This window comes from Salvelinus sp. IW2-2015, linkage group LG19 (genome assembly GCF_002910315.2).
Source record: "Salvelinus sp. IW2-2015 linkage group LG19, ASM291031v2, whole genome shotgun sequence".
NCBI lineage: Eukaryota > Metazoa > Chordata > Actinopteri > Salmoniformes > Salmonidae > Salvelinus > Salvelinus sp. IW2-2015.
Window position 1 is genome coordinate 30,897,423 of NC_036859.1, and position 18,712 is coordinate 30,916,134.

Consider the following 18,712-nt stretch of genomic DNA (forward strand, 5'->3'; position numbering starts at 1 on the left):
AGGAAGTAAAATTATGTGGATATATTGAAGCAACAGCTCACGACATCAGTCAGGAAGTTAAAGCTTGGTCGCAAATGGGTCTTCCAAATGGACAAAGACCCCAAGCATACTTCAGTAGTTGTGGCAAAATGGCTTAAGGACAACAAAGTCAAGGTATTGGAGTGGCCATCACAAAGCCCTGACCTCAATCCTATAGAAAATTTGAGGGCAGAACTGAAAAAGTGTGTGCGAGCAAGGAGGTCTACAAACCTGACTCAGTTACACCAGCTCTGTCAGGAGGAATGGGCCAAAATTCATCCAACTTATTGTGGGAAGCTTGTGGAAGGCTACCCGAAACACTTGATCCAAGTTAAACAATTTAAAGACAATGCTACCAAATACTAATTGAGTGTATGTAAACTTCTGAGACACTGGGAATGTGATGAAAGAAATAAAAGCTGAAATAAATCATTCTTAGTACAATTATTCTGACATTTCACATTTTTTAAATAAAGTGGTGATCCTAACTGACCTAAGACAGGGAATTTTTACTAGAATTAAATGTCAGGAATTGTGAAAAATTGAGTTTAAATGTATTTGGCTAAGGTGTATATAAACTTCCGACTTCAACTGTACTTGCTTTAATGATCAAACATCCACACACTATTATTACACTAACAATCCAAAGGACACAAGAGACTACTGTCAAGAATGGGGTGGCCAATATAGTCTTGAGGTTAGAACGTTGGGCCAGTAACTGAAAGGTCGCTGGTTCAAATCCTGTGTCTGAAAAGATGAAAACCTGTTGCTGTGCCCTTGAGAAGTTAACCTCAATTTCTCCTGGACAATGGTGACACTGGATGTGACCCCACTCCTTGCGGGTGTCTCAGGGAGAGTTGGGTTATGTAACAGAAAAAAACATTTCCACTACACACTTGTACAAGTGTGTAACAGTGTGTCATGGAAATGTGTTTCTTCATATCCCAACTCCCCCTGAGCCACCCGCAGCTGTCTCTTATACACATCTAGATGTGTATAAGAGACAGACTACACACTTGTACAAGTGTGTAACAGGACAGATATAATCCCCCCCCCCCCCCCCCCCAAATTATTATTCTCTCTCTTGTCCTGTAAAAGAAGAGGTCCTATTTGCATCCCAAGGTCATTACACCATTTTTTTTACTGTCAAATGTTGGGATGGATCTCTTAATTTGGACTATGTAGTCAATATGTCTCAACTGAAACAAGGACACAGACAGAAGGGGATATGGAGTAGGTGCTCAGGGTCAATATGTCTCAACTGAAACAAGGACACAGACAGAAGGGGATATGGAGTAGGTGCTCAGGGTCAATATGTCTCAACTGAAACAAGGACACAGACAGAAGGGGATATGGAGTAGGTGCTCAGGATGTAATATAACAGCAACTCACCTTTCTCGATGTTGCGGATACATCTTATAAGGCAGCAGAGGTATTCTTTCTATGGAAGAAAGAAATTAGCACACACTGACTGCATACATCAAGATGTTTTCATACAAAAAAATGTTTTAACATTAATACACAACTGGACTAGAAAATAACAATTATGATAGATCCAAGTGTTCAGGGTGCCCTCGCTGCTTGTCAATGTATCTTTAGAAATGTATAGGTACCCTACCTCAAGAACAAGGTACTCCAATATTAAAAAGCATTGTCCTGACCTTTTGAGATATGGTCCCGACTGACTGCAGCATAGCCTCAACTTTTCTCTCATAGCAACAGTCATTTACCAGCGTCCAATGCAATGAGTCAGTGAGAGTTGAATAGAGTTACTCGAGACACTCACCCCATTGCGTTGTAAAAGATTAATAAGATATATTGGTCGAGCTGCAATGTGGGCTTCTTTATGTTGAACACTGGAGCTGTAATCCTTCCTCTTATTTGTGTCAGTATAGGGATGCTTCCGTATACCACCGGAATTGCACTGCAAAGGGCAAGAATTGGCTATGAATACTGTGGACATTCGCTGTCAATAAAATGATATGCGCTCTGTCCCTTCACTTGAAAAAGCTTGCCACGACGTCGGACATCGATGCCATCACGAAACTGGAGCAATGTGTATCATTGGCCACAGTCCGGCAGTCCATCGTGTGTAGATTTCTCAGTTTTTCTTTCTGACTGCACTTCAGTAACCTTGTTGTAACGCAGTTCCCCGCGAAGCTCAGGTTGTATTCCGCTTGAAGGTGCAATGTGTGAGTGAAAAGCGTGCAGTCTTCCACACTGGTTAGTTACCAAGTATCGCTTGGCATGAGATACTTTTTTTATTGGTTACATTTCATATCCAGATAACACCAGCTGCGCGCGGTGCAGCGCTCTAATGGCTACAATTTGCTACAGTTGGGGTTTCAACCCGTCTACATACACCACCACCTGCTGGTTACCGTTTGGTAGTGGGTTAAATTACGTTTAATCTAACACCGACAAAACTCACTACAGTAGTTTAGAGTCTACTTCACGGTTGACCATTAGCAAATAGATTAGGCGTAATAAACACAAACCAACCTGCATTTAATTTTCACATAACTCACATTAAAACAAATTCCTTGGGCTCACAAGGACACATTAGCGCAGCCCCATGTAAGCATGAGATTAGGGCCGCCCAGCCCAGATGTGAAGTCTATGAGCTCAGTGCTAGTAGTCGAGTTAATCATAATTCCTGTCATTTATTTAAAAAAATAGTTGAATTGTCCATCACTTAAAATGAGTGAAAAGAAACCTTTATTTTTTTCAAAGATGTTACAAGGATGACATTTCAGTGAGAGTATAACAGATGACCAAATAATCATAATCAAGCAATTTCCAAGAAGAAAGAAACATCACTTCACTCCAAAGTAAAACCCCCGCAGAAGCAAATAATGAAAATAAATAATACTAGGATGACACCAGCTATGGRGGGAGAAAGAGGACAAATCTAGACTATTTTGTGTCCTAATTGAAGGTTCTTGGCATTCCAAAATCCCTGTACCCCTTGAGACACTCAAGAGTGGTGTTTTGTTTGAACTATATTTGAAGATTAACAAAGATCAGTTACCATATGTAGTGGACCAATATTTAATCTACTTGAACTCATTTCATACCCTAACCATTTAGTTGTTTTGCAGCAGCAGTTTATTTTATCTTCAGTAGTTCCCCTTTTGAAACAATAGGCTAATTTCATAAAGATACATGCATGTTTAGCGATGAAACCTGATAATTGAGGTTTACTATCGAACAGCACATGCACAGGTTGTCAGATAGGGAACGCTGTCGGAAATAACACATTTTCATAATTTATCTGGAGGGATGTGGTTAATGTCTAGAAGATATGGATATCTGCAGATCTTTTTGGTAGGTACAAACACATTTAGTCAGAATGGGTAGCATCTTAAAATGTCTTTCCACAGGTGTTCATAACAGAAAATGTTGAACCACATTAGCATATGACAATGACTTCTGAAAATCATACCCTAACACGACTCAGCAAAATGACATAAAAATGATTGTCAGRTGACACTATCACACATGGAATGGAGGGTACCGTAATGAATCATGAGTGATGGTTACATACAATTCAGAATTACAGAGTGAAAGATTTCAGACCTAAAACTCAACACGGCAGGATTAACACAAAATACTACTTTTACACGTGAGAAATTTTACCATCAATGATACAAATTACAGTGCCTTCAGAAAGTAATCACACCGCTTGCCTTTTTCCACATTCTGTTGTGTTAGAGCCTGAATTGAAAATATATTAAAATTGAGATTGTGTCACTGGCCTACATACAATTCCCCATAATGTCAAAGTGGATTTATTTTTATTTTTAATACAAAATAATAAAAAATGAAAAGCTGAAATGTCTTTAGTAAATAAGTATTCAACCCCTTTATGGCAAGACTAAATTAGTTCAGGAGTAAAAATCACTGTGTGCAATAATAGTGTTTATCATCTCTGTACCCCACACATACAGATCATTGTAAGGGCTTTCAGTCGAGCAGTGAATTTCAAGCGCAGATTCAACCATAAAGACCAGGGGAGGTTTTCCAATGCCTCGCAAAGAAGGGCACCTATTGGTAGATGGGTCAAAAAAATTWAATAAGCAGAAATTAAATATCCCTTTGAGCAWGGTGAAGTTAATAATTACACACTTTGGATGGTGTATCAATACACCCAGTCACTACAAAGATGCAGGCGTCCTTCCTAACTCAGATGCCGGAGAGGAAGGAAACCATTCAGGGATTTCACCGTGAGACCAATGGTGACTTTAAAACAGTTAGAGTTTAATGGCTGTGATAGGAGAAATAAATCCTCAGTTCAACATTGTAGTTACACACAATACTAACCTAAATGACAGAGTGAAAAAAAATGAAACCTGTACAGAATTACAAATATCACAAAACATGCATCCTGTTTGCAATAAGGCACTAAAGTAAAACTGCWAAAAAATGTGATAAAGAAATTAACTTTGTCCCGAATACAAAGCGTTGTGTTTGGGGCAAATCCAATACAACACATTACTGAGTACCACTCTCCATATTTTCAAGCATGGTGGTGGCTGCATTATGTCATCAGTAAAGATTAGGGAAGTTTTTTGGGGGATAAAAATTTACAATAGAGTTAAGAACATGCGAAATCAAAGAGGAAAACCTGGTTCAGTCTTCTTTCCAACAGACACTGGGAGACTAATTCACCTTTCAGCAGGACAATAACCTARAATACAAGGCTAAATATACACTGGGGTTTGCTTACCAAGATGACATTGAATGTTCAGGAGCTTTGACTTTAAATCAGCTTGAAAATCTATGACAAGACTTGAAAATGGCTGTCTAGCAATGATCAACAACCAACTTGACAGAGGTTGAGAATTTTAAAAGTAATGTACAATTCAAGTTAGTCCTAAATATTTCTAAAACTAAAACCATTGTATTTGGGACACTAAACATMAACTAAATCTTGTAATGAATAATGTGGAATTTTAGCAAGTTGAGGAGACTAAACTGCTTGGAGTAACCCTGGATTGTAAACGGTCATGGTCAAAACATGTTGATGCAACGGTACCTAAGATGGGTAGAGGTCTGTCTTCTTAACTATCGACAAGGCAGGTCCTACAGACCCTAGTTGTGTCTCACCTGGACTACTGTCAAGTCGTGTGGTCAGGTGCCACAAARAAGGATTTACAATTGGCTCAGAACAGTGCAGCATGGGTGGCCCTTAAATGTACACAGAGCTAACAATAATATGCATGTCAATCTCTCATGGCTCAAAGTAGGAAAGATTGACTTCATCACTACTTGTTTTTGTAAAAAGTATTGACATGCTGAATGCACACCCATGCATATCCCACAAGACATGCACAATCCCAAAATCCAGAACAGACTACACAGTACTACATAGAGCCATGACTACATGGAACTCTATTCCACATCAGGTAACTGATGCAAGCAGTAGAATCAGGTTTAAAAAACAGAAAAATACACCTTATGGAACAGTGGGGACTGTACACATGGATGTTGTATTGTAGATATATGGCAGTAGAGTAGTGGCCTGAGGGCACACACACTTAAYGTGTTGTGAAAAGTGTTATGAAATGAAATGTTACGTAATATTTTAAATGGTATATTACTGCCTTAATGTTTCTGGACCCCGGGAAGAGTAGCCTCTGCCTTGGCAGGAACTGATGGGGATCCTTARTAAATACAATAGAAATACAACAAAATAGAATAAGAGGTATGAATACTTTCTGAAGGCACTGTGCATCAATAACAATTCTCCATGTGACAGGGTAGGTCTACATGTTTGAAGATGTATGTATTGGTAGTTTTATCAAAACTAAAGGACATTCAAAAGGGGAAAGTAAAATTTTAACTTCAACTGGATAAAAGGGTTCTCGCAATCTACCAAATACATTTTTTTCCCCCAAAGGGGGGGATGTGGTAGGCTTGAAAACCCGACCCTAGACAACACAGTGACTAGGGTCTGGTTTAAAGTATGGACTCTTTGCATAATGGAACTACGTCACTACTTTATCCGCTTAAAATAAAATAGCAGCTAGAGATCACAGAAGTTATTTTTAATGAGTGCAATTAGCAAGTGGCTAGTTTGCATAAACTACCTTCAATAAAACCACTGCAAAAGTTTTGCCTACAAACTTTGGTTTAGAATCGCAACGTTCTGGCATGTCTGCCTCATTGTTTGTTGGGAGAGTCMCCGGGAAAATATTTTTTTCCCCTTACACTACATTACCAAAAGTACGTGGACACCTGCTCATCATTCCAAAATCATGGGCATTAATATGGAGTTGGTCCCCCATTTGCTGCTATAACAGCCTACTCTCTTCTGGAAAGGTTTCCTTGGAACATTACTGCGGGGACTTGCTTCCATTCAGCCACAAGAGCATTAGTGACATCCGGCACTGATGTTGGCCGTTTAGGCCTGGCTCGCAGTTGGCGTTCCAATTCATCACAAAGGCGTTCGATGGGGTTGAGGTCAGGCCTCTGTGCAGGCCAGTCAAGTTCTTCCACACTGATCGACAAACTATTTCTGAAAGAACCTCGCTTTGTGCACAGGGGAATTGTCATGCTGTTGCCACGAAGTTGGAAGTCCAAAATCATCAATGTCATTGTATGCCTTAACATTTAGATTTCCCTTCACTGGAACTAAGGGACCTAGTCGAAACCATGAAAAACAGCCCAACCATTATTCCTCCACCAAACTTTACAGTTGGCACTATGCATTGGGGCAGGTAGCTTTCTCCTGGCATTCGCCAAACCCAGATTATTCCGTCGGACTGCCAGATGGTGAAGCGTGATTCATCTCTCCAGAGAACGCATTTCCACTACTCCCGAGTCCAATGACTGCGAGCTTTACACCACTCCAGCCAACGCTTGGCATTGCGCATGGTGATCTTAGGCTTGTGAGCGGTTGCTTGGCCATGGAAACCCATTTCATTAAGCTCCTGATGAACAGTTCTTGTGCTGATGTTGCTTCCAGAGGCAGTTTGGAACTATATGTTGCAACCGAGGACAGACTAATTTTACAAGCTATGCCCTTCAGCACTYAGCGTTCCCGTTCTGTGAGCTTGTGTGGCCTACCACTTTGCGGCTGAGCCGTTGTTGCTCCTAGACGTTTCCACTTCACAATAACAGCATTTACAGTTGACTGGGGAAGCTCTAGCAGGGCCAACATTTGACAAACTGACTTGTTGGAAAGGTGGCATCCTATGACAGTGCCACATTGAAAGTCACTTAGCATTTCAGTAAGGTCATTCTATTGCCAATGTTTGTCTATGGAGATTGCATGGCTGTGTACTCGATTTTATATACCCATCACAAACAGATGGGGCCGAATCCACTCATTTGAATCGGTGTCCACATACTGCTGGAAATATAGTGTAGGTAGTGACAGTTCCTCTACGCCAAAAGAGTCCATCATTGGGGGCGTTCCTGTGCCCAGGCGTTGCAGACATTTTAAGTATCAGCTAACCACGTCATATGTTATAGCAATCTGTCAGTCAATGACACAGTCGATGACAGGGCACGCAACCACTGATTGATACGTGCAATGTCTGACCAGGGGAACACAAGCATTGAAACCAGACCCTAGTCACTGGTCGCGTTCCCCTGCTCAGACATTGCAAGCATCAACCATTGGTTGCRTGGCACGTCCTCGACTGTGTCGTCGGGGACCAGATTGCTATATATAATTTGGATAGTTGATATGTAAAATATCTATCCAGACGTTGTACGATCTGGCCTGCATCAGCAAAGGAACGCACCCACTGGTTAGCCTAGGGTCAGGTTTGAGACTAGATCTGTGGTGGGGGCTACATAAATCTACACCATAACCTTTCATGGGCACTAAATATAAAATTACCTACTGTGTCTACAACACCAATATACAAATATTTATTCTCATCCTCTGCCACATACTGACAGAAATGCCTTCCTTCGGTCAAGAAACTCAGCAAGGTATGGCCAGAAATTATATATATATATATATTTTTAAGTGAGTTCATAACCTTCATTCAGTTATCATTTTCACATGGGCCAATGACAGCCAGTACTGAATACCTACATTTAGCAGTTGCCAGAGGCTTCTAACCTTCCTCAGTAGTCAGGTCCAGACTTCCACTTGTGAATACTGCTGAGTCTTATCCCAGTAGTATTCACACACTTCATTACTATAACCTCTCTGAACATAAATTCTTGTTCCCATGCAACACCTCTTAAGAGTAGTTGACCAACAAAGTAAAACATGATTTAATACATAATTTCATGTTTAAACTTGGGTCTCTAGGTATAACCTCCCTGCTTAATGTCGATTAATGAATTAGCCATGTAGCCATGCAAATGATATGTGCATTCTACAAGTGCTTTCTTTGTGGCATTTGATGTCTGTGAAGCTGTGACTCATTTTAAAGTAATAATTTGGAGGTCATTTTAAAGAGCAAGTGATGACTGCTTTTTCGATTACAATAAGTTGGTTATGGTATTCTTTTTACTCATCTTTTTGTACTACAGATACCTCAGAAAAAAACTAAAACCTGTCTCGCAAACTACAGATCTTTCAAGTCCACCACTTCAGATCTCGAGACAATAATGTTTCCTTTAATTGTTTCAAGAGCCATTCCACCACTTATCCTTCAGAAAGACCAGAGCGGAAAGCCAGTGAAATTCACCAGCTTTCAAAACCTCTGCAACAACAGACCTCATGTAGAAAACCTTCCAACTCAAAGTTGAAAAAGATGAATGGTCAGTATTCTTCCGACTCCTGCACCATTTGATTCCGTTTGAGACGTTCAACAAGACCATTCTTGGTCTGCCCAAAACCTCTCTCCTCTCGCTCAAACATGTTCAAATGCAGAGCATGAGCACGGATCAACTTTGAGGTTAGAAATTTTCCCAAATTGACTGACTGCTTCAAGAGTTTCGTCCCCTTTTTCCCCTCTCTAGCTGGCAGGAGACGGTTTTGTAGAGTGAGGTTGGAGGGTTGTGTGAGAACTCTTCTCAGTCTCTCTGCTCCGAGAACAATGTCCTCAGCCAACTAACTCGTGGTCCCTGGGGGAGAAGAGGTGGCAGGGATGTGACTCCTGTGACCCCATTGAGGATCCATGACCTTTCACCCCTCGACTCATCAAAGGGCTCGTCGCTCCGACGCTGCTACCCCAACGTATGCTGCTTCTCCTTTTCTCCGTGTGCGAGCAGCGCCTTCTCTCTCCCTCCTCCTCGCTCCTGTCCTGTCCAGCTCTACCCCCATTTTGCTCTCACTCTTGTGATTGGTTGGTTTCTCTCTGTCTCTCTCCTGTTGCTTTCACACAGTGGTGCTTCAGTTGTAGCAGTGGAAAACGGGTATCCATATGTTCTTTTTTTGATATTACCCAGATTAAAATGGCGACGAACTAAGCTCAGCACAGGCCTAGCTCCTTTTCCCACAACCTAAGAGTCAAATAAAACAAAGATTACTTTTATACCCTGACAAAGACGAGATATAAAACAGCTTCTGGTATCCTATTTACTCCACCTGATATTACTACAGCAACAGTTGGCTTAGCTCATAGAATATAGAGAAAAAAGTTCCAGTGTAGTCTCTTACACTCTAGTACTGGGACAGTCCAGTCACACCATGTTGATAGGCTCTTTCCCCTTGGTAGGTGGAGTCTTGGGAGAGGGCCACGTCAATCTGGGACTTGAACTCATCGCCAAGGTAGCTGTCCTGTAAGAAAAACAACAAAGGAGAAGCTTTTAGTCTGCATGTACATGTCTGTCAGAGCAAGAATGTCTGCTATGAGAAACAAATGTAAACGTTCTGCTGCCTTACCTGAGAGAGTTCAGGCTGGGAGAGGCCAGGCTGGCTCATCTGGGAGGGCTGGCTCATGGTGATGTAGCCCTGGGTGAGGGGTCCCTGGGAGAAGGGCTGGGAGCCCAGGTCCTGGCTGGCCTGGCTGCCACTCATGAGGCCGTGCTGCCCGCTGCCTCCGCCGTGGTTCCCCATGCCACGGCTCCTCTGGCGCCCACCTCGCGCCCCTCCGCCGCCCGCCTTACCCTTCATACCTCCACCACGGCCTGCTGGGGGGCAGTGGACCTGGCCCAGGTAGCCTGGCGGCGGCATGGGGGGCATGACCAGGTTGAAGGGGATGTTCATGGAGGCCATGGGGCCCGGGCCAATCATGCCGATCTGGTCGTGGGTCTGGAAGTACATGTTGGATGAACGTCCTAGAAGAAAAGAAAACATATTGAACAACGGCAAAACAGGTAAAGAGACACAAGTTTACAGTTTGACATAGTCTCTCACCAGTGCTGCTGCGGTCATACACAGATCCAGGAATAAGAGCCTCCCTTGCATCATACATGGCTGTGCTCATGAAACGGCCCCCCTGAAGAACCCACACATGGAACAAACATTTCAGTAAGCCTGTAAACTGTAACACACACAGTAGCCTATGCACATCTTTTTATAATGGTGTACTGTCTACTGGCAAAGTAAAATCATGAAAGTAAACACCACGCACTACATAAAGTTGTACATAATCCAACACACATGGGTTTAGGGGGGGACGACTCACAGGGTTGATGGCGTTGACCAGCTTGCGGGGCTTGCTGAACTGCATGAGGCTCTCCCTCAGGTTGTTGAGGGGTCCCTCCACCAGAACCTTCTGCTCCTTGTAGTAGTTGAGCAGGTGGTTCCACAGAGGCTGCTTGGACAGGGCCTTGGGGTTGCCCACGATGATAACCCCATACCTACACACAAATAGGACATAGTTCCTTTCAAACACTTCCTTCACAGATATAGAAAATAATATGACGTAAATAATTTCTCTTTGCAGTGTGACAGTGTTTCTGCCCGAGTAATGACATTTTGCTCTGAGGATTTAGAAATTGTTGACATAATTCCAAAGACAAATATTAAAATAGTCTTGCAAAACTTGAAAGACAGGATAATGCTATGATTTTTCTCGTTATCTGTTGAGCATCAGGAGACAGAGAGAATGGTCCATGTGTTTTTTACCTGGCCCTGGTGAGAGCCACGTTGAGACGGCGTGGGTCGTTGAGGAAGCCAATGCCCTGGTGCTCGTTGGCTCTGACACAGGACAGGATGATGAAGTCCTTTTCTCTGCCCTGGAACGCATCAACGCTGGCTATCTCCACCTCCTGAGGACAGCCAAGAAACAGGAACGCAATTAGATAAGCTAACATAGATGCACCATTCCACCATCCATTTGAATGTTTTAAGTGAAGGCCAAACTGGATGAATGATTCCATGAGCACATTACTAAACCAATGTAAACTGGTTTATTTAGATTTATGGACTCCCATTTCAAGCTATAACTATCTTTAAAACCTGCTACATTATAGTGAGAATATGACTGACAGACTGGAGTGAGATTGGTCACATATTGTAGAGCCAAGCCTGTGTTTTGTACCTGGTAGAGCTTGGTGTGGAGGGAGCCGCTAAACTGCATGTACTGCACCAGGTAGGACCTCTGGCCCTCGTAGGGGGTGATGATGCCTATCTGGTCAGGCTTGGCCCCGGCCTTGAGCAGCCTGGTGGTGATCTTCTCCACGTTGGAAGCCTCAGTTCTGTACAGCAGGAGAGAGTGAAGAAAACCATATTCACAAAACATACCCTTTTTATGACTGGAGTCATAAATGGTCAGTGTACGAAAGCACTGAAATGACAAATGCTTCAGTTTGTCAAATACCTGTTAAGATAGGAGGTTCCAGAGCTTGCAATTTCTTCCTGGCCCAGGGTCACGTAGAAGAACATGGGCTTGTCTGGTTGTGGCCACTGGAAGTCAAAGCCTTTCTTGATGCGGTCAGCTGTGTAAATAAAATAAAAATGGGTCAAGAAAAGGAGTTAGTAAAATGTACATTTAGGTTCATCCAGATTTAAGTGTAAATGAAGCCAATGTCATGTATTACCTTTGTTATGGGTGTTTTACACCTGGTGCAAACTGAGTAAATATGGCTGTTATAAGGCTATTCATAATTGTTCTGTTTTCTTGGTCCTTAGAGACATGATCTAAAGTACCCAACCAGTTTGTAGACAACAGGGAGCCAATTCCCCTCTTGCTGGACAAGCACATCAGGAAGACAAGCTAACCCTCACTTGTGTTTACGAGGATTCTATAGACGAGTTGGCTGACAACGTCCAAAAATGATGCGCGTAGGCAGTGTGGTGATTTTGAACAGTTAGATAGCTTGCCATGTGAGACATCATAGTTGGCCCGTGTCAGCTCGTTGTATCTTGTTATCGATACCATGTCTTGACTCATGTCATGTCTATGCTAATATGGTTCACTAGCTAGCTAACAAGCAACTGTAACAATGTATTTGAGACAAGTGTTCATTGTGCAAATGCATTTATGTTTTCAATAAACATTTGGAGACTAAATATAGTTTACATGTTGTCAACAGTCTATGCCAACCCAGTCTGTTCTGCCCCATAGTTGCGCACTCCTCGGTTTTGTTGCTAAACAACCAACCTGTGTACACACTGGCCCAGTTCCATTCCTCGCCGACTTACCTGCGGTGACTCCGTTCTGCAGGGAGCCCTCGTAGAAGATGTTGGAGGGGAAAGCGCTGAGGGCCGGGTGCATACGGTACTGCACCTGCAGACGGATGGGCCTGATGCCCAGCACCACCAGACGCTCAAACAGGGACTGGGACAGGCCCGCCTTGGCGGCCTTCTTACACATCACTACTGGACCCAGCTGGCAGTGGTCTCCCACCAGGATCAACTGGAGAGAAACAGAGAGAAATCATAGATTTAGTACGAATAGAAAGGCTATTCCAATTCAAATCCAATGTTGTGTGGTGTAGGAACTAGTATTGCGCATAGTATTTGCATATGTGTTTATTTGCTATATTGTAATTACTTTGCCACCATGACCTATTTATTGCCTTACCTCTCTTATCCTACCTCATTTGAACATGCTGTATATAGACTTTCCTACTGTATTATTGATTGTATGTTTGTTTACTCCATGTGTAAATCTGTGTTGTTGTATGTGTCGAACTGCTTTGCTTTATCTTGGCCAGGTCGCAGTTGCAAATGAGAACTTGTTCTCAACTAGCCTACCTGGTTAAATAAAGGTGAAATTTAAGGAAAAAATWAAAAATATCACAACTCAGAGAAATTAGCGCCCGTCTCAGTGTCAAATTCAACCAAGCACAAACATCCGGAGAAAGGTGATAAATGTAACTGCACTTTTCCCCTCATCAATACATTCTGTATGAGAAAGAGAGAGAAGTTGGGACCTGTCATGGAGCTAACTGACTGGACATAATTTATCGTAGAGATTGCCCTGAGACGTACCTGCTTGGCCCCCAGTATGACAGGCACCATACACTCTGGCTCAGTGGCCTGGGTGCTCTCATCAATGAGGATGGAGCGGAACTGCATCTTGGCCAGGCGAGGGTCTCCTGCCCCCACACAGGTACAGCAGATCACATCAGCATTCTGAGGAGCAGAGATGGGAGTGAAGGGAGTCGTGGTCAGTCATAATCAACTTGAAGTAGATATTTATTCACAGTGGAATTAAGACATTTTTAGGACTTTGTTTTAAGGGAGTGTGTGGAAAAGGAGCAGGTGTTACCATAAGTAGTTCCCTCTCGGCGGTGCGCTTCAGGGCCCTGTAGCGCTTCTCATCCGACGAGGACAGCTCCCCAGTCTCGTCCTTCAGCTGCTGGAGCTTCTGAAGCTCTGGTATACTGCACACAGATACAACAAAAACACAAACTGAGAAACCAGTATTCTTTAGTGTGGAGAAATTATGTAGCCTATGATGAAGGTTAAGGTTCAGAAAAGCTGCAAGACAGAGGAAATGCCTCTGAACATGAACTGAGAATCCATGCTTTCAAACTGAGGCAACTGAGCCAAGTTCTCAAGTTCTCCGCCAGGGCGGCAGGTAGCCTAGTGGTTAGAGCGTTGGGCCAGTAACTGAAAGGTTGCTGGATCAAATCCCCGAGCTGACAAGGTAAAAATCTGTCGTTCTGCCCCTGAACAAGGCAGTTAACCCACTGTAGGCTGTCATTGTAAATAAGAATTTGTTCTTAACTGACTTGCCTAGTTAAATAAAAAAATAAAAAAAGTGGAATCGATCTTTTGTCTCCTGAGTTAGCAGGACACCTGATAAGATAAAGACACCATTCCTCTCTCGATAGCAGTCCCAGGTTACCTGTCCATGTTGCGGATCTGGTTGTGCAGAGCCAGGAAGGACACAGGGGAGTCGATGGCCTCTCTGCTCTTGGCAGACAGCCTCACCACCTTCAGACCTGACATGTGGATCTTCTCAGTCAGCTGGTCCACCGCAATGTTACTGGGAGCACACACCAGCACAGGCCTGAGGACACACACAACTGGTGTTAGGGATGAACAAAGAGCGCTAATAAAACCTTTAGGTTGGTCAATTTAGAAAAAATATATATTTTGCAATGACTAAGACTAATGTAGTTACTCTTATAGTGAAAGTTATTTACTTATAAGTACTGTATATGATGTCCTCTATTAAGTGAACACATCTTACCCGTTGCCCTGTCTGGCCAGGTGGTACACTACAGTGGCAGAGGTGACCGTTTTCCCTGTGCCAGGGGGMCCCTGGATGAGACTGAGAGGACGCTGCAGCACAGTCTTCACAGCATATACCTATGTGATGACACATTTTAAAATGCCAAACTGTCAGCAAATATCATTTTAGAAGGGATAACTCAAATCTATTCATAACTTCTGCATATGGTAACACCCACCTGTGAGTGGTTGAGGTCAGGCAGGCCCTGGGCGGTGAAGCGTTTGGGCAGCTGACACTTGATGACCACATCCTCCACCTCGTGACCCAGCAGCTTATGGTAGATGTACCCGGACACAGAGGTCTCGTCCACGGCAAAGGTCTTCAGGGCACTCTGCATCCTGGAGGAAAGTTTGAAACCGTGTGTAATATTAAGTCCATTGCCAAGCAAGCCTAGCTAGTTTCATATCGATTGGTGTCAGAAGGTTCCTACCGGTCAAAGGAGGTGGACTTCCACACAAAGTCAACCTGGAAGTTGTGTGGTACTTCCACGGGAGCCCCAGCACTGCTCCTCAGCTCAATGGCTATCTCATCGCCATAGTCTATTGTCACAGGATTAAGGACTACACGCCACATAACACCTATTCCTTCCAGAGACTAATGCAGAGACTAATGCAGAGACTAATGCTATCAATGTGGTCAAACAGAAACACAATCATTTCCAAACAAATTTTTGAATTTGAATCAAATGAGTAACGAAGAGTCAAAGGTAACATAAAATAAGAGCATAATGATTTTTTTTTWAAAGGATACTGTCTGGGACTTTGATGACATGTCCAATGCCTTTCCAGAGTGGGGCAAGGTCTCCCTTGTACCTCAGGCAAATCTCATCTCCCTGCATCAGGCGCATGTCTTCAAAAATACAGTGAATAGTAGAAAAAGAAGGACAGCGAGGACAAGGGAATTGGCTGATGAAAGGCACAATTTAGAATCCATAGATTTTAGGACATTAGTCATACAAACATAGAACCGTACACACACACACACACACACACACACACACAGAGACACAGACTCAAGACTAGAAGACACTCTGGCATGCTCATCAGTGAGAACGTGAGGGAGGTCGTGGCCGGAATGGAATGGACATGGAACACTCGTGGACACTGACGTTGATGAACAAAAAATGAATTACCACCTGAGTCCGTCTTGGGAAGGCTGAAATAAGCAATCCGCTTTTTATTGAGTCCCAAGTCCCACCTGACAGTAATATTGTCTTGGGTCTGTGAAACAAACAGACGAGACAGCAATTAATGAATCATCTAAAACCAAACTGCCTTTACCTTGACATCCAAAAGCAGGAGGAGCTAGCCTGAAAACTCCAGCAGAAAACAGTAAAACTTACCTGGGACTCTTTGAGTTTCTTATCGTAGTCAGCCTCCAGTTTGACCAGGGGGCCAAAGATGTTCTGGTACTGGTAGGCATCCTCGTAGCGCAGCAACACGTGCTGAGGCTCCTCGTCCACGCCGGGCTTCTCCAGGTCCTCCAGAGTGGCTGTGGGGTTTTCCTGAAGACACCCAGTCAAACAACAGCCAAAGATAAAGAGTGCTGCTTACTTTGTTTGAGATTTAAAATTCATAATAAAAGCCAGTAGCTCTCCATGACCAAAGTAAAATGCCACTGGCCTACAGTAAACCACTGGGTTAACTTATGCTAAATTTACATTTATGTAATTTAGCTGACGCTCTTATCCAGAGCCACTTACAGTAGTGAGTGCATATATTTTCATATTTTTCGGTACTGGTCCCCCGTGGGAATCGAACCTACAGCCCTGGCGTTGCTAGCACCATGCTCTATCAACTGAGCCACACAGGACCATAAGGTAGTTTATGAACCTTCCAGAGCTCCTCAAGCTTGTTTATCTGCTGGGCAGTGATCTGGCGGGCCCGGAGTTGCTCCTGCTCAGAGGGGATCTTAACCAGCCAGGACAGGAAGCAGCGGTCCTGGATCAGCGGCTGCCACTGGGAGCTGTCCCAGTTGATGTCTTTCAGACTGCTCTGACTGGCACATGGCTGCCTGTATTACCAAAAACAAACAATACGTCCATCAATGCACTCCACTACAAAATCACTTTGATTCAATGATAAGAGATATTGGATTATGGGTCCAAAAAAGGCCAAGAACATTTTGAGAAATAGGACATCTGATCATTGTGAAACAGAATGGTGCAAAGAAGGTTATTAAACACCATGGACCTGCTTTACCTGCAAAGCAGTACCACCACAGAGTCTGCCTTGGCAGGGATGAACCCCAGGAGGAAGACGTTGCGACAGCCACAGTTGTAGCACTCCAGCACAGTCTCCCCCAAAGGACCATCCTTGTGCAGAGTCACCTCCTTGGACTTGGCTCTGACCAGGTGGTTCACAATGTGGCTGAGAGTAAAATATGAACAGATTCAGCAACATTTCTGATAGACATTTATAAAATGTCCTTTGGGACTCATGTGCCTGCATGTGCCTCACATTCTACTTTATGTGTGTGTATAGTCTTCCACATAGACGCCAACTACATTTTGCTAAGTTGGTTGGTCTTTGAAGCTTACCTGCCAGATGTATTGCCACGTCCATTGCAAAACCACTTCTTGCTGGTGTTGCAATACACCACGCACGCAGGATCATGAATGCCACAGTAACTTGGGAAAGCAAAACAAGGATAATGTCACAACCGTCAAAACTTTACAGGGAGGAAAACAAATATTTATTATGAACTCTGCAAGACAGCACCAAAATATCAATCAAAAGATATTTCTGAACATTACCTGCATGCATGGACTGGGAGGTCTTTAGTATAATAGCTGTCTTCCTCGTCTTCTTCAAAGTTCAACTCTGCAAGAAGTTGACTTGCTTTCACAACAGGGTCATCCCCATTCTGCAGAACTCCATCAGGCCCATTCACCTGGAGAAAACATGGAAATGTAATTTCAATAGCAGCGGGCAAAATAACGTAAATAACCTGGAAATGGACACCACCACAGATAACGTTTTAACTACAAGTGCATTTGACAGTTAGCTAACTAACGTTAGTTTACCATCAAATGCACTTGTAGCAAGCTCACAGCAGTTAGCTAGCATGCCTGCTATGTAACGCGGGCAGATAATGAATTTAGGAATGTTACACTCAGTGCCATGGCGTTATCAAGAAAATGACAGGCTGCTTGACAATCCTGGTGTGCATCCCACAACGCGTACAAGTAGATTAGCTAATGCTAGCACGCTAAATTATATGTAAACATACTGGCTAAGTTAACTGGTTAGCCAGCTGCGTGGCCTCTGGGACAGATGCATGTGTTTTCTTTGTAACTATACAGCTAGCTACCAGTGTGCTAGCTGTGCTAACATAGCTGCTTCTGCTAATCAAGTTAGCATACTGGCTAGCTTCCAAGGTTCCGTATGTACAATACCCTGTAGCTTGTTAGCGAGTTTTAATTTTCTAGTTTGAAACCATACAATAAAAATTACACGAACCTGATTTTCCAACTGACTCTGCGTTTGGCCTGTTTGAGTCTGGCTCGGCAGGGTAAAATCCGTGAACTCATACTCCGAACCCTGGGTATCTGCTCCAAGCAACTCCGCTTCCTCAGTGTCCAGGAACGTGAGAGTCTGCGAGCTCGGCCCGTACGCCTCAACACTCATTTTCTCCACCAACAGTGATATTTCAGAATTCTATTTTAAATTCAATCGTTAACTAAGCAAAGWGTAGATATCCCTGCCAAAATTAAAGTTAAACAAATATCGAAAAACCTAAGCACATGAATAAACTGAGAACACACCGTCTCGTGAGCCTCAACTCCCACTCGAAGTAATGACGTAACACCTTGCACACAGCACAAAATCATCGAGCACATCAAAGGTCGTCAAATTTGACAAAAGCTGGATCCCTTCTAGCCATAACCACATTCAAAGTGTCCATGGCATAACGTTTACACAAAAGGTGAATCTTTTTCACAATCCTTGATTAGGCCTACAGTCAGAATTTGTTTATCATGTACAGTAATTTAGCAGATGCTGTTATCCAGAGCAACTTACAGGAGCAGTTACTGTAGGGTTAAATGCCTTGCTCAAGGGGCACACTGACAGATTGTTTTAACCTAGTTGGCTGAGGGAATCAAACCAGCAACCTTTTGGTTAATAACACAACTCTCTTAACCGCTG

At 43.2% G+C, this 18,712-nt stretch overlaps 2 protein-coding genes across 4 annotated transcripts in view; both read right to left on the minus strand.

Annotated features, from left to right (window-relative positions):
* LOC111979395 (homer protein homolog 3) overlaps positions 1-2,352 on the minus strand; it is a 33,162-nt gene extending 30,810 nt beyond the window's left edge. Inside the window, exons 1-2 of one of the 2 annotated variants that reach the window (XM_024009905.2) lie at positions 1,805-2,349; positions 1,411-1,459 (exon numbers count right to left, since the gene is read on the minus strand). In XM_024009905.2, the coding sequence (XP_023865673.1) occupies positions 1,411-1,433 (23 nt within the window). In that variant the 5' untranslated portion in view covers positions 1,434-1,459; positions 1,805-2,349. Of the gene's footprint in view, positions 1-1,410; positions 1,460-1,804 lie in introns of both variants that reach the window. The other variant, XM_070448962.1, reaches the window with a different exon arrangement.
* A 367-nt stretch (positions 2,353-2,719) lies between these two features.
* On the minus strand, positions 2,720-18,441 carry LOC111979393 (regulator of nonsense transcripts 1). Of its 2 annotated transcripts, none has more exons than XM_024009899.2 (23): positions 18,026-18,441; positions 17,320-17,456; positions 17,104-17,193; positions 16,766-16,933; positions 16,397-16,577; positions 15,907-16,068; positions 15,700-15,784; positions 15,315-15,413; positions 14,995-15,103; positions 14,743-14,902; positions 14,523-14,641; positions 14,175-14,339; positions 13,593-13,707; positions 13,313-13,456; positions 12,521-12,734; positions 11,697-11,814; positions 11,418-11,574; positions 11,003-11,145; positions 10,560-10,734; positions 10,289-10,370; positions 9,815-10,209; positions 9,590-9,709; positions 2,720-9,432 (listed from the first exon to the last, which is right to left on the minus strand). In XM_024009899.2, the coding sequence occupies exons 1-22, from the start codon at positions 18,191-18,193 to the stop codon at positions 9,593-9,595; spliced, it is 3,303 nt and encodes a 1,100-aa protein (XP_023865667.1). In that variant the 5' UTR covers positions 18,194-18,441; the 3' UTR covers positions 2,720-9,432; positions 9,590-9,592. The 2 variants fall into 2 exon arrangements, with proteins under 2 accessions (XP_023865667.1, XP_023865666.1); XM_024009898.2 differs by having other exon boundaries at positions 15,697-15,784; positions 18,026-18,440.
* Between the last annotated feature and the right edge of the window lie 271 nt (positions 18,442-18,712).